The following is a 13,452-nucleotide window of genomic DNA, read 5'->3' as shown; positions in this document are numbered from 1 at the left end:
TGTTCTCCAGGAGCACCTGGAGAACGCGCAGACTCCGCACAGTCACCCAAGCCAGGAAACGAACCTGAGTCCCTGGTGCTATAATGGTTGTGCACAGAATGTGGGCAGCCATTAGCAGTCTTTTCCCCTGGTTTCTGTGGCTATGGCTCATCTTTCATTTCCTCACCCTGCAGTATAAATATCTCCCACTTTCTATTTCTTTTTGCTTTGATAAAGGGTCATCTGGACTCAATATTGCAAATATCTCTGACATTAAGTGATGTCCATCTGAAGGGTCGGAACAGATGTGCCCCTAAAAAAGATGACGACGATGTGGGGGCGGGGCTTTGGGCGGTGCACGCAGAACGATGAGGCGGCTGGGCTTGCACATGCGCATTGCAGCGGGAGTTTATGTTGACGGAAGCGCGCGGCTTCTTCTCTTGATCTGAATCAGATTTGAAAGGGGGGACGGTTAACGGTCGGCGGCGTTGTCATGGCGGCAGGGGCGGGGCTTGTCAAGCGCGCGCGCTGGCACAAGTGGACCCTCGAGCTTAACCTGAGTGGCAGCAGCAGGTGCGGAGGCCGCGCGGGAAGCCGGGGGCTCGAGTAGGAGGCAAGCCGGGTCAGCCCGTCTCTCCCGAGTGGAGGCCACCGCACACTGACCCGGGGATGTGGCACCAACCCAAAACTTCCCAACCCCGGGTTTTTCACGCCTCTTTTACCCCTCACCGAGCTCCTCAGCACAAAGCAGCCCCTCAAATCCTCCAGAAACCACTCAGACCCCACTTGGCATCTTTTCCCCAGGTCATGACCCTGAGATGCCCTTTTGGTTTCAGCCCCTCCACCTGATCAGGTGCCAACTGCGGTGGTGGTTGGAGGAACGATTGCTCGTTTCCAGGACCCGGTGCTGAACTGGATCTCTCTCAATGTCCCGCAGTGTTTGTTTTCAAGATACAATTTGGTATATTAGGTGATTTTTTGCTTTGTCCCGAAATGGAGGGTAAGCGGATTGGCACCCTGATTATCAATTGACACTAATCCACTTCTGCCATCCAACATTCCCATGGCAATTCAGTGGACACAACGGCAATCTGTGTTCGATGTTTGCCCAAGCTTTAGTTCATGCTGGCACTATTGCCACCACGTTGGGTCCTCAACAGAGAGACTCCCTCTTTAAACAAGGTCTTGAAAGGGTGACAAATTTGTGTTTTCTGTTTCTCATAGGAGCCATGATCAAAAGTGTGGCCAGAGAGACTCCATGTACCCAGTTGCATATTCGGACAAACAGCTACCGGACATCTGCGTCCAAGAAACAGACCGGATCCTGGTTGAGAAAGTAAGTTGGATTTGAATGTGTCTTTAGTGTGTGGCTGACAACGCCCCTGGTTTGTCCACGGTGGTGAAGTACCTTGGTGAACCACAGCAGCCTGTGTGATAAAGGGTTAATCATCATGCTTACTTCCAGGCCTGGATATAAGATCAGTATATGGCCTCCCCTAACCGGCCCCCTTCACTGATACCCTGCTCACTTTCTGTTTCAGCGCTGCTGGGACATCGCCTTGGGCCCATTGAAACAGCTGCCCATGAATCTGTTCATCATGTACATGGCTGGCAACACCATCTCCATCCTCCCTATCATGATGGTGTGCATGATGGCCTGGAGACCTATACAGGCCTTCATGTCCATGTCAGCAAGTGAGTATTGTATTGAATCTTCAGCTCAGGAACTGCTCTGAACCGGCATCACTTGAATGCAGCTTAGAATAGAGTTCTGGGAGTTGGGTAATTAAGGGAGTTAGAGAAGAAAGGGAAAGAGGTGCTGTTTTGCTTTCTAACTTTCTCAGCCGTCAGGAAGTGATCTTACTCTTCTACAGGAGAAGAAGCTAGATTTTTGGTGAGGATCTGCTAAGTGACTCAGGTTTATTCTATTCCTAAGGATTAAAATAGTACAGCAACTGGTGGTAAGGTTAATAAAATACTTAAAAACTAACATACTTGAAAACAAAAATAAAATATGTAATTGGATAAAATAATTAAATAGTTTATTCGCACACATTAAAGATGGGAGGACAGGTGATGTGTCACAGCTGCCGCGTGTGGGAGCTCCTGGCTGTCAGTTTGATCCAGGGCAACCATGTCTGCAGTAAGTGAAGTTCGAGCAGCTCTGGTTCAGAGTTTATGAGCTGGAAGCTGAACTACAGACACTGCAATGCATCAGGGAGGGGGAAAGTTACCTGGATTCTTTGTATCAGGGAGCAGTCACACCTCTTGGCACAGGGTCTGCTGATTTGGCCAGTGGTCAGGAACAGGAGAGTGAGACAGATAAGGGAACTCACAGACAGGAGCCTTAGCCTTTACCATTGTCCAGCCAGTTTGAGGTATTTTCAGCTTGTTTGGATGAATGGGAGCTGCAGGATGGATGAGCCAATTACCCATGGCACTGTGGTACAGGAAGCCATTGTAGTGAGGGGAGCAAAAAGGAATGCAGTGATAATGGGGGACAGTATAGTCAGAGGGATTGGCTCATTCTCTGCAGCAAAGAATGTGAATCAAGGCAGCTGTGGTGCCTGTCTGGGGCCAGTGTTCAGGACATCTGATCAGGGCTGGAGAAGAAATTTCAGTGGGGAGGGGAAGGTTCCAGTTGTCCTCGTCAATGTAGGTATGAACAACAGAGATAAAGAAGGAGGTTTTCAGTGTCGATATGAGGACCTAAGCACTAAATTAAGAAGCAGAACCTCAATGGTTATAATCTCTGAATTATTACCTGAGCCACATGCTAATAGGTATAGGACAGATCAGATCGGAGGGATGAATGCGTGACTGAAAGGCTGCGTTAAAGTTTATTTATTAGTGTCACAAGTAGGCTTACGTTAACACTGCAATGAAGTTACTGTGAGAATCCCCGAGTCGCCACACTCCAGTACATGTTCGGGTACACTGAGGGAGAATTTAGCGTGGCCAGTGCACCTAACCAGCACATCTTTCAGACTGGGAGAAAACCCGAGCACCCGGAGAAAACCCACACAGATACAGGATGAATGTGCAAACTCTGCACAGATAGTGACCCAAGGGGCGGCACGGTGGCACAGTGGTTAGCACTGGTGCCTCACAGCGCCAGGGACCCAGGTTCAATTCCGGCCTCGAGTGACTGTGTGTGTGGAGTTTTCATGTTCTCTGTCTATCTCCGGGTCCTCCGGTTTCCTCCCACAGTTCAAAGATGTGCGGGTTAAATTGATTGGTTATGGTAAGTTGTCTCATATGTCAGGGGGACTAACAGAGTAAATACGTTGTGTTACAGGGATAGGGCCTGGGTGGGATTATGGTCGGTGCAGAAGCGATGGGCTGAATGGCCTCCTGAATTGTAGGGATTCTAAGCCAGTATAGAACCGAGTCCCTGGTGTTGTGAGGCAGCGGTACTAACCACTGTGCCACTGTGCCGCCCTAACTGGTGTGGGAGGTGGGTTCTGGTTCATGGGACACTGACATCAGTACTGGGTAAAGTGAGATCTGTACCATTGGGACAGTCTACATCTGAACTGTGCTGGGGCCGGTGTTCTTGCGAACCCCATAACTAGGAAACTAGAGATGGTTTTAAACTAAATAGTGGAAAAGGAATCAAATTTGGGGCAAGGAATGAAATTTATATGAATGACTGGATGAAGGGATGTTTGGCAAATTTGCCGATGACACACAGATAGGTGGGAAAGTAAGTTGTGAAGAGGACATACCGAGAGTACAGAAAGACAGAAAGGTTCAGTGAGAGGGCAAATATCTGGCAAATGGAGTAGAATGTGGGCAAATGTGAGATTGTCCATTTCGGCAGGAAGAATGAAAAAGAAGCATTTTGTCTAAATGGTGAGAGATTGCAGAGCTCAGAGATTCAGAGGGATTGAGTCAGAGAGTCATAAAGGTTTACAGCAGGGAAACAGGCCCTTCGGCCCAACTTGTCCTCACCGCCCTTTCTTTTTTAAAACACCTAAGCTAATCCCAATTGCCTGCATTTGGCCCATATCCCTCTAAACCCATCGTACCCATGTAACTGTCTAAATGCTTTTTAAAAGACAAAATTGTACCTGCCTCTACTACTACGTCTGGCAGCTTGTTCCAGACACTCACCACCCTCTGTGTGAAACAATTGCCCCTCTGGACACTTTTGTATCTCTCCCCTCTCACCTTAACCTATGCCCTCTAGTTTTAGACTCCCCTACCTTTGGGAAAAGGTGCCCCTCATTATTTTATAGGCCTCTATAAGATCATTCCTCAGCCTCCTACGCTCCAGAGAAAAACGTCCCAGTCCATCCAGCCTCTCCTTATAACTCAATCCATCAAGTCCCGGTCGCATCCTAGCCAATCTTTTCTGCACTCTTTCTAGTTTAATAATATCCTTTCTATAATAGGGTGTCCAGAACTGCACACAGTATTCCAAGTGTGGCCTTACCAATGTCTTGTACAACTTCAACAAGACATTCCAACTCCTGTATTCAATGTTCTGACCGATGAAACCAAGCATGCCAAATGCCTTCTTCACCACTCTGTCCAACTGTGACTCCACTTTCAAGGAGCTATGAACCTGTACCCCTAGATCTTTTTGTTCTGTAACTCCCCAACGCCCTATCATTAACTGAGTAAGTCCTGCCTTGGTTCAATCTACCAAAATGCATCACCTCGCATTTGTCTAAATTAAACTCCATCTGCCATTCGTCAGCCCACTGGCCCAATTGATCAAGATCTGGGTGTCCGAGTGCATAAATCACAAAAGGCTAATATGCAGGTACAGCAAGTAATTAGGAAAACTAATAGAATGTTATCATTCATTGTAATGGGAATTAAATACAGAACTAGGGAGGTTATGCTTCAGTTGTACAGGTCACTAGTGAGACCACATCTGGAGTACTGTGTGCAGTATTGGTCACCTTATTTAAGGAAGTGTGCAAGTATGCTGGAGACAGTTCAGAGACGGTTTACCAGACTAATACCAAAAATGGATGGGCTGTGTTATGAGGAAAGGTTCTCACATGTTCCTGAACTTCCTGCTTTTCCATTCTCGCTCTCAGTCTTTAGGGTCCTGGGGAATTCGAATCAGCACTGGCTGCAGTGTCTCATCTACTTCATCGGCAACCTGCTGGGGTTGGCCCTGGCCATCTACAAGTGCCAGGCAATGGGGCTGCTGCCCACACATGCCTCTGACTGGCTGGCATTCATCCAGCTGCCCCAGGTGAGATCCGCACTCTGTATGTGAGGGGGAGCCAGGAAAATAGGAAGAGGAAACCATTTAGGGCTGTGGAGCCTGAGAGGTTGAGTAGATTGGGCCCAATTCTTTTTATTCATTCGTGGGACATGGGCATCATTGGCTGGTCAGCATTTATTGTCCATCCCTAGTTGCTCTTGAAGGGCAGTTGAGAGTCAACCACAGGAAATCTGCCGCCCTTATCTGGTCTGGCCTACATGTGACTCCAGAGCCACAGCAACGTGGTTGACTCTCAACAGCCCTTGGGCAACTCGGGATGGGCAATAAATGCTGGCCAGTCAGAGACGCCCATATCCCACAATTGAACAAAAACAAATGAGGGACGGGGGAGGAGTGCAGTGAAAGTGGGGATATCCTTGGGAATTGAGAGATAGAAGGAAGAGTGTGGGGAAAGTCGGGATATCTTTGGGAATTGAGGGATAGAAGGAAGAGTGGGGGGAAAGTGGGGATATCTTTGGGAATTGAGGGATGGGGAAGACTGGGTAAAGTGGAGATATCTTTGGGAATTGAAGAATGGGGAGGAGTGCGGGGCAAGTGGGGATATCTATGGGGAAGAGTGTGCGGAAAGTGAAGATATCTTTGGGAATTGAGGGATGAGGAGGAGTGTGCGGAAAGTGGAGATATCTTTGGGAATTGAGGGATGGGGAGGAGTGTGCGGAAAGTGGAGATATCTTTGGGAATTGAGGGATGTGGAGGAGAGCAGGGAAAGTGGGATATCTTTGGGAATTGGAGGATGAGGGAAGACTGCGGGAAAAGTGGGGATATCTTTGGGAATTGGAGGATGAGGGAAGACTGCGGGGAAAATGGGGAAATCTTTGGGAATTGAGGGATGGGGAGGAGTGCGGGGAAAGTGGGGATATCTTTGGGAATTGAGGGATGGGAGGAGGGCAGGGAAAGTGGAGATGAGGTTGATGATGAATAGTGGAGCAGGCTCGACAGAAGCTATTCCCACTCCGATTCTTACCACCTTCTCCTTTCACACAGAGAGTGGAGTACACAGGCGGGGGCCTGGTCCTGTGATAGTCCCACTCTCCTCCTATCGCTCACTGAGACACGGCCCGAGGACGATCGACACTGGATATAACCTGCCGTCTGGCTAACCTGAGACCAGGCTTTCTGTAGGTAACATGCCCTCCCATCACTGCCCCCCACGCACACACAGACAGACGTTGGCCCGTGTACCTGTGACCGATGTGGAATGGCCGGAGATATTGACAGCAGGGACTGTGTATTTTTTCACTGGGGATTCAGTTGTTTATCATGTTGACCCCCTTTGCTGAGCCTCGGATAAGGGACCTGTTGGAGTTGACGATGGGACTGGAGGTTCCTTGATCAGTCATTCCAGGCTTATCCTGGTGCCTCTCATTCTCTCTCTCACCCAGGTCAGAAGGTCACAGATTTGTGTAACCTGTTCCTGAGATTCAAGCTGCTGTAACAGGTTCTCCCAGGGGTCCCTCAAACCGTCTCTGAAATTAAGTTCCCTGGCTGTGTGTTGCATCGTGACTTGTGGGATCTTGCTGTGCAGTCACCATCTCTTCCTACAGAACGGCAGGAGGGAACATCGAAAGGAGGGAATGATTTAGCTCCTGTGCTTGTTCTGGGCTGTTCCAGAGCACTCTGAATCAACACAGCAGCTTCCTGTTTCCGAAACACAGTCACTGCTGTTCACCTGGGAAACCCGGCAGGCACTGCACACAGCAGATCCCACAAACTGTCGGATAACCACCAAATGTTAGGCTGTTTGAAGGATAAAGATCGACCCTCTGAAACCAGCGGGAGCTCTCCTTCGCTCCATCCAGTAGTGGCCGTGGGATTTTACTATCCACCTGACACAGCAGTGAGTGAGGAGGGGGGGAGCTTGGTTTCACTTCCTCAGCACTGACAGCTGGAGGCAGGTGATTGACAGTGTAGTGTGTGCAGCTGTCTGTGTGCCCACCTGGGCAGCATGGTGGCACGGTGGTTAGCACTGCTGCCTCACAGCGCCAGGGCCCTGGGTTCGATCCCAGCCTTGGATAAATCATAGAATCCCGACAGTGCAGAAAGAGACCAATCGGCCCACCGAGCCTGCACCAACAACAACCCCACCCAGGCCCTATCCCCATAACCCCACGTATTTACACTGATAATATCCCCGACACTAAGGGGCAATTTAGCACGGCCAATCCACCTCAAACGCACGTCTTTGGAGTGTGGGTGGAAACCGGAGCAACTGGAGGAAACCCTCACAGACACGGGGAGAATGCACCAACTTCACACAACCTGAGGCTTGATTTGAACTCAGGTCCCTGGTGCTGTGAGGCAGCAGTGCTCCCCATTGTGCCGCCCCTGTGTCTGTGTGGAGTTGGCATGTTCTCCCCGTGTCTGCATGGGTTTCCTCCGGAGGCTCTGGTTTCCTCCCAAACTTCAAAATGTGCTGGTTAGGTGGATTGACCATGCTAAAGTGCTGCTTTATGTCACAAAATATGTAGATCAGAGTGATTAGTATGGGGTAACGGGAAGAGGGCCTGGGTAAGATGCTCTGTCAGAGAGTCAGTGCAGACTCAAAGGGCTGAATGGTCTCTTCTGCACTGTAGGAATTCTACGACTTTGTCTGTGAGCAGCCACGCTTGTGTCTGTGTGGGTGTACACGCATTTCAGTTCATGTGTGTGTGTGTACCTGTGTGCGAGCACATACATGTTTGGTGTGTGTGTGTGTGTGTATGTTCGCTTTATTTAATGATTGTGTTTGAGTCGTTCCTCTTTGTGTGTGTTTGTGTGGGGAGGGGGGTGCGGGGAGGTGGTCACTAATCCTCCCCCTCCCCATTCTGAGACCACACCCGAAGCAGGAGTGAACCGAAGAGGCCGGAGGCGAATCGATAACCTCGAGGTGAGTGAGGAAACAGTCAGTGCGAGTTTGATGCTGCTGTGAAGAATGTGTAACGTCTTTTCACTGATTCTGTAACTGTGGAAATAAAGAGTTTCAGCAAAATGGGATAAAAGCAAATTACTGCGGATGCTGGAATCTGAAACCAAAACAGAAAAAGGTTTGTCAAAGGGTCATCCAGACTCGAAACATCAGCTCTTTTCTTACCTTACAGATGCTGCTAGACCTGCTGAGATTTTCCAGCGTTTTCTCTATTGGTTTCAGCAAACCGGGGCCTCTATGAAATGACAGCAGACAAAAACGAGACTCAGATTTCACTGACTCCACCAGCTTAAAACTCTCCTGTTCCACTTTAAACTCTGCAGCACTCTCGCCTTTTCTCTCCCACAATATTCAGGCTTCAGTAACCTGAGCTGCTGGTTAAATAACCGTTCCCTATTTGCTGACTCATTTCACCATCACTCCTGTTCTTCCAACATAATCCCTGATCCCCACTTCCACTGCTGAAGAACACTAACAGACATCCCTCCCTCCGTGTTCAACTCTTCAATGTTCAGCTTTTCGGTTGGGTAGGGTTTCAATTGAGAATCATAACACATCCCATTTCCAACTCCTCGTGGTGTCTGGACCAGATCAGGTAAATTTTCCATTAAAAGGTGTGTCTAATCCTTCTCCCCAAAGGCCAGCATCTACAAGGCACAACTCTTGTGTCTAATTGAATAAGCTCCAATTTTCTGAATTAGTGCAGCTCCAACAACTCGGGAAGCTCAACACCATCCAAGACACAGCAGCTTGATTGGCATCCTTCGACAAACATGTACTCCCTCCAACACTGACTCACGTGGCAGCTGGAGGTGTGTACCACCTACAAGGTGCACTGCAAGCACTCACCAAGGCTTCTTTGTCAGCATCTTGCAAACCCGCAACCTCTAGCACCTTGGAGAAGGGCAGCAAATGCATGGGAACATCATCACCTGCACGTTCCCCTCCAAGTCACTCACCATCTTTACTCAGAGATTGATTACAATGTGAAATTCACTGCCACAGGAACTAGCTGGACAACTCATCGTTTAAAAAGGAAATGTGATGAGTACATGAGGGAAAGGAGATTAGAAAGATGAGCTGGAAGGCTGAAATGAGGGAGATGGAATGGGAGGTGTCTTGTGTGAAATATAAACACCAGCACAGACCAGTTAAACCGAACAATGTCTTTCTGGTCTGGATATTCATAGAATCCCTATAGTGTCGAAGGAGGCCATTCGGCCCATTGAGTCTGCACCCACCACAATCCCACCCAGGCCCTCTCCCCATAACCTCGTGCATTTACCCTAGCTAGCCCCCCTGACACTCAGGGCAATTTAGCATAGCCAATCCACCTAACCCACACATCTTTGGACTGTGGAAGGAAACCGGAGCAAACCTATGCGGACACGGGGAGAATGTGCAAACTCCACACAGACAGTGACCCAAGCCGGGATTCGAACCCAAGACCCTGGCATTGTGAGTCAGCAGCGCTAACCACTGTGTCACCGTGTCGCCCAAGAATGAGAGAATTCTCTGTGATTCAATGTAATCTCTGACCGGTTCTTGATCAGTAAGTTCCACCATTTGCACTGCGCCGGTCAGAGTATAACCTGATGCTGAGTAATCACACTGAGATTCTGTCATGTGTAAAATTACAAATTACAACATTGTCATTGAAATTGGTGCACAGAAATTTTCATCAATCAGATCCACTCTCAAAAATGTTCTCCCAAACAACGCACTCTCTCAGATCTTTTCAGCAAGGATCCACTTCCAGGATTTCAATCTCGCCTTTCACTATTCTTCTGCCTCAGATTATCACATGCACTCAAGCTTCCACACAATCTCTCAGGTACCCAGCCATATCAACAGAACACCACTGTTTCACAGGTGGTACCAAAGTCCCAACCTTAGGATTACTTCAGATTCTGGCTTTTTGCCAGCCAACTTCACCATGTGTGTTGCCTTTAACTGGAAGTCTCTCTCTCCCCCTTTCTTTAATTTCAGGGAACAGTATCTTGTTCAGATTCCCTTTGACTTCAGTTTTCCTCAGACTTTTTTCATTCCCTGGTTTCTAGAACTATCTGTTCTCCAACTTCTGGGACTTTCTTTCTTGCCCTTACTCCATTGTTCTGCCTAATGGTTCTGGCAGTTTCCTCTTCAGCTAACTCAAAAATTATTTCTGACCCAAAATGGCCACTGGTTGTCAAGTCTTTCCTTACCTAGTCTTTCCTTATGTGTGTTTTCACATTGTAAACTCTCTGAACACAATACAGGCACAGTTTGAAATGAAACCAAAACCCCATACATGCAAACACCTTTATTTAACATTAACCTATGAAAGTTTTAACCCTTCTGTGCACAGAAACACCAAATTAAACTCACTTAAATGTATATCTTATTTCTAATATCCAACAATACAAATATAGGTTCCTAAATCAACTGCTTGACAGAGAGAAACTAAAGAAAGATGAGTTTAGGGTTGGGCAAATTGTTAGACACAGTTTGACCCAATGGAAGCGAGGAAAACAGCAGAGGCAGCTGATCAGACTGTCTCAATCTTAGTGACAAAGGAGCTCCATGAGCTCCTCAGACTTGCTGTTGTCGGTGAGGATGGAGGAGAGAGGGAGAACCCTTCAAAAGGAACTAAAACAGAAAATGCTGGAACGGTAGGTTTTGTCTGCAAAGCGCACAATAAACAATACTTTTCACTGTATCCCAATCCATGCGACAATAATAAATCAAACAAAAAATCAGATCAAAATAAGATACTGCAGATACTGGAAATCGAACCTCAAAACTGAGTGGATCTCTTCCCAAACTCAGAGCAGGTGAATAGCCTCTCCCCAGTGTGAACTCGCTGGTGTACAGGGATTCTCTGAACCCCGTCTCACAGTAAAAGCAGCTGAATGCTCTCTCATTAGTGTGAACACGTTGATGAGACATCAGTTCTCTACAGCTTTTATAGCAGTTCTCACAGTCTGGGCATTTAAAAGGTCTCTCCCCAGAGTGAAGCGGGGGTGGTTGGAGGGTAGATTATGGAGTGAATCCCTTCCAAAAGTGTCCTGGACCAGAACCCATAAATTATGTTAGGAAGCCAGATTAGATCCAAACAAATTTTTCGATTTTGGCATAAATGTGAGGATCGGATGCTTCACTCCAGGAGTAATTCCACTGACAAATTAGGAATCTTTCATGGTAAAACAAACTTTATTTAACAACAGCTTGAATATAATTCCAAAAAATGAAGCAGCTTAACTATTAACAGTTGAACAATATTTAAAAGTGAAAGGAAACAACTTTAATTTCTAATTTAGCACAATTTCAGTTCCAAATATGCAACATTCCTCAGAGATGTAGATGCCACTTCAATTACAGTTAGAAACCATAAATATACTTGCTATAATGAGTATAGACTGTCCTGAAGCTTTCAGAGAGAAGACAAGTCTTAGAGCAGCTTGTAGAAACCCTCCATCTTCAAACAGTCCCCGGTGTGCTTCCAGCTCTGACAGGTAACTGAAACTCTCCTCACAGTCTGCACATTTTCATGGTCTCTCCCTAATTTGAAATCCAATCACAACTTGTGAATTCGCTGGTGCGTCAGAAGATTCGATGAGGTAACGTATCCCTTCCCACACTGCAAGCAGGTGAACGGCCTCTCTCCAGTGTGAACCCGCTGATGTATTGCTAGTTTAGATGACTGATTGAATCCCTTCTCACACACAGAGCAGATGAATGGCCTCTCCTCTGTGTGGATTCGCTGGTGTATTGCTAGGTTGGATGAGTGATTGAATCCTTTCCCGCACACAGAGAAGATGAATGGTTTCTCCCCAGTGTGAACTCGCTGGTGTGTCAGCAGAGTTGATGACCGACTGAATCCTTTCCCACACACAGAGCAGGTGAATGGCCTCTCCCCAGTGTGAATTCGCTGGTGTGTGAACAAGGTGGCTGACTGAGCAAATCCCTTTCCACACTGGGAACAGGTGAATGGCCTCTCCCCAGTGTGAACTCGCTGGTGTTTCAACAAAGTAGATGAGTCAGCAAATCCCTTCCCACACTGGGAGCAAGTGAATGGCCTCTCCTGAGTGTGAGTTCGCTGGTGTATCAGCAGAGTGGATGAGTGAGAAAATCTCTTCCCACATTCAGAGCAGGTGAACAGTTTCACCCCAGTGTGAACTCGCTGGTGTATTGCTAGGTTTGATGACTGATTGAATCCCTTCCCACATTGGGAGCAGGTAAACGGCCTCTCCTCAGCATGAGTCCTCTGGTGTATATGTAAGCTGGATAACTGAGTGAATCCCTTCCCACACTGAGAGCAGGTGAATGGCCTCTCCCCAGTGTGACTGCGTCGATGAGTGTCCAGCAGGGATGGGTAATGAATTCCTTCCCACAATCTTCACACTTCCATGCCATTTCCCTGTTGTGACTGCAAATATGTTTCCAAAGGCCAGATGATTGGTTGAAGTCTTGTCCACAAACAGAACACATGTACAGTTTCTCTCCACTGTGAATGGTGCTTTTTTCTTCCAATTTCAAAATACAATGATATTCAGGTTACAATAAATTGGCCGACTCGTCAGATTCTGATATGTTTTGTTTCAGTTTCTCAACTGCAAATCTTCCTCTTGTAAACCCCTGTGAAATTGATTTAAAACAGAAAAAAGTGAGTGAGAAAGAACCCACAAAAACAAAGGTGGGTTGTGAAATTGAGCTGAATGAATCTGCTAATATGTGGGGCCGCCGTGAGGAAAGGGTAACCAAGAAAGCTGCTGGATTGTCATACAAACCCAACTGGTTCACTGATATCCTTCAGGGAATGAAACCTGCCACACAGCCTGGGTCGACATAAGACTCTTTTGGCACTTTGGGAGGAGATAGAGAGAAGTAGGAGTGGCCGGGGTGAAGGCAAGGGATTTTATACATCTACAACTTGACAAGAACTTTGACAGAATCTCACAAACCCTCAACTCCACCAACTGGAAGGACCAAGATAGCAGATGGATATAAACACCATCACCTCCGAGTTCCTCCAACCCACACACCATCCTGACTTATCTGACTTCCAGTACTAAACGAACAGAAATTTCTTTCATATAAATACTGGGAAGACTGAACCCACTGTCTTCAGTCCCCTCTCCAAGCTCCACTTGCTCGCCAACAACTCTATCCCTCTTCCTGGCAACATGTCTGACCTGAACCAGGCTGTTCACAACCCTGGTGAAATATTTCAGTAAGAAGTTTAACAACACCAGGTTAAAGTCCAACAGGTTTATTTGGTAGCAAGCATTTGGTAGATATTGGTAGCCATATTTCACCCCAAGATGAGCTTCCAGCCACA

At 47.4% G+C, this 13,452-nt stretch overlaps 2 protein-coding genes across 2 annotated transcripts in view; one reads left to right on the top strand and one right to left on the bottom strand.

Annotated features, from left to right (window-relative positions):
* The window catches only part of LOC144480923 (uncharacterized), a 44,289-nt gene extending 31,130 nt beyond the window's left edge, over nt 1-13,159 (bottom strand). Inside the window, 2 exon segments of the mRNA XM_078200548.1 lie at nt 11,696-12,497; nt 13,132-13,159. Of these exon segments, the coding sequence (XP_078056674.1) occupies nt 11,696-12,497; nt 13,132-13,159 (830 nt within the window).
* LOC144480840 (ER membrane protein complex subunit 4-like) lies at nt 463-7,366 on the top strand. The gene is made up of 5 exons (XM_078200462.1): nt 463-552; nt 1,204-1,315; nt 1,521-1,674; nt 5,034-5,194; nt 6,212-7,366. Exons 1-5 carry the CDS (start codon nt 473-475, stop codon nt 6,245-6,247), a joined length of 543 nt encoding a protein of 180 aa, XP_078056588.1. The 5' UTR covers nt 463-472; the 3' UTR covers nt 6,248-7,366.
* Nucleotides 13,160-13,452: the final 293 nt, after the last annotated feature.

This window comes from Mustelus asterias, chromosome 30, assembly GCF_964213995.1.
Source record: "Mustelus asterias chromosome 30, sMusAst1.hap1.1, whole genome shotgun sequence".
Lineage (NCBI taxonomy): Eukaryota > Metazoa > Chordata > Chondrichthyes > Carcharhiniformes > Triakidae > Mustelus > Mustelus asterias.
Note: the sequence above shows the minus strand (reverse complement) of the source record. Positions and strands in the feature narration are given on the sequence as shown.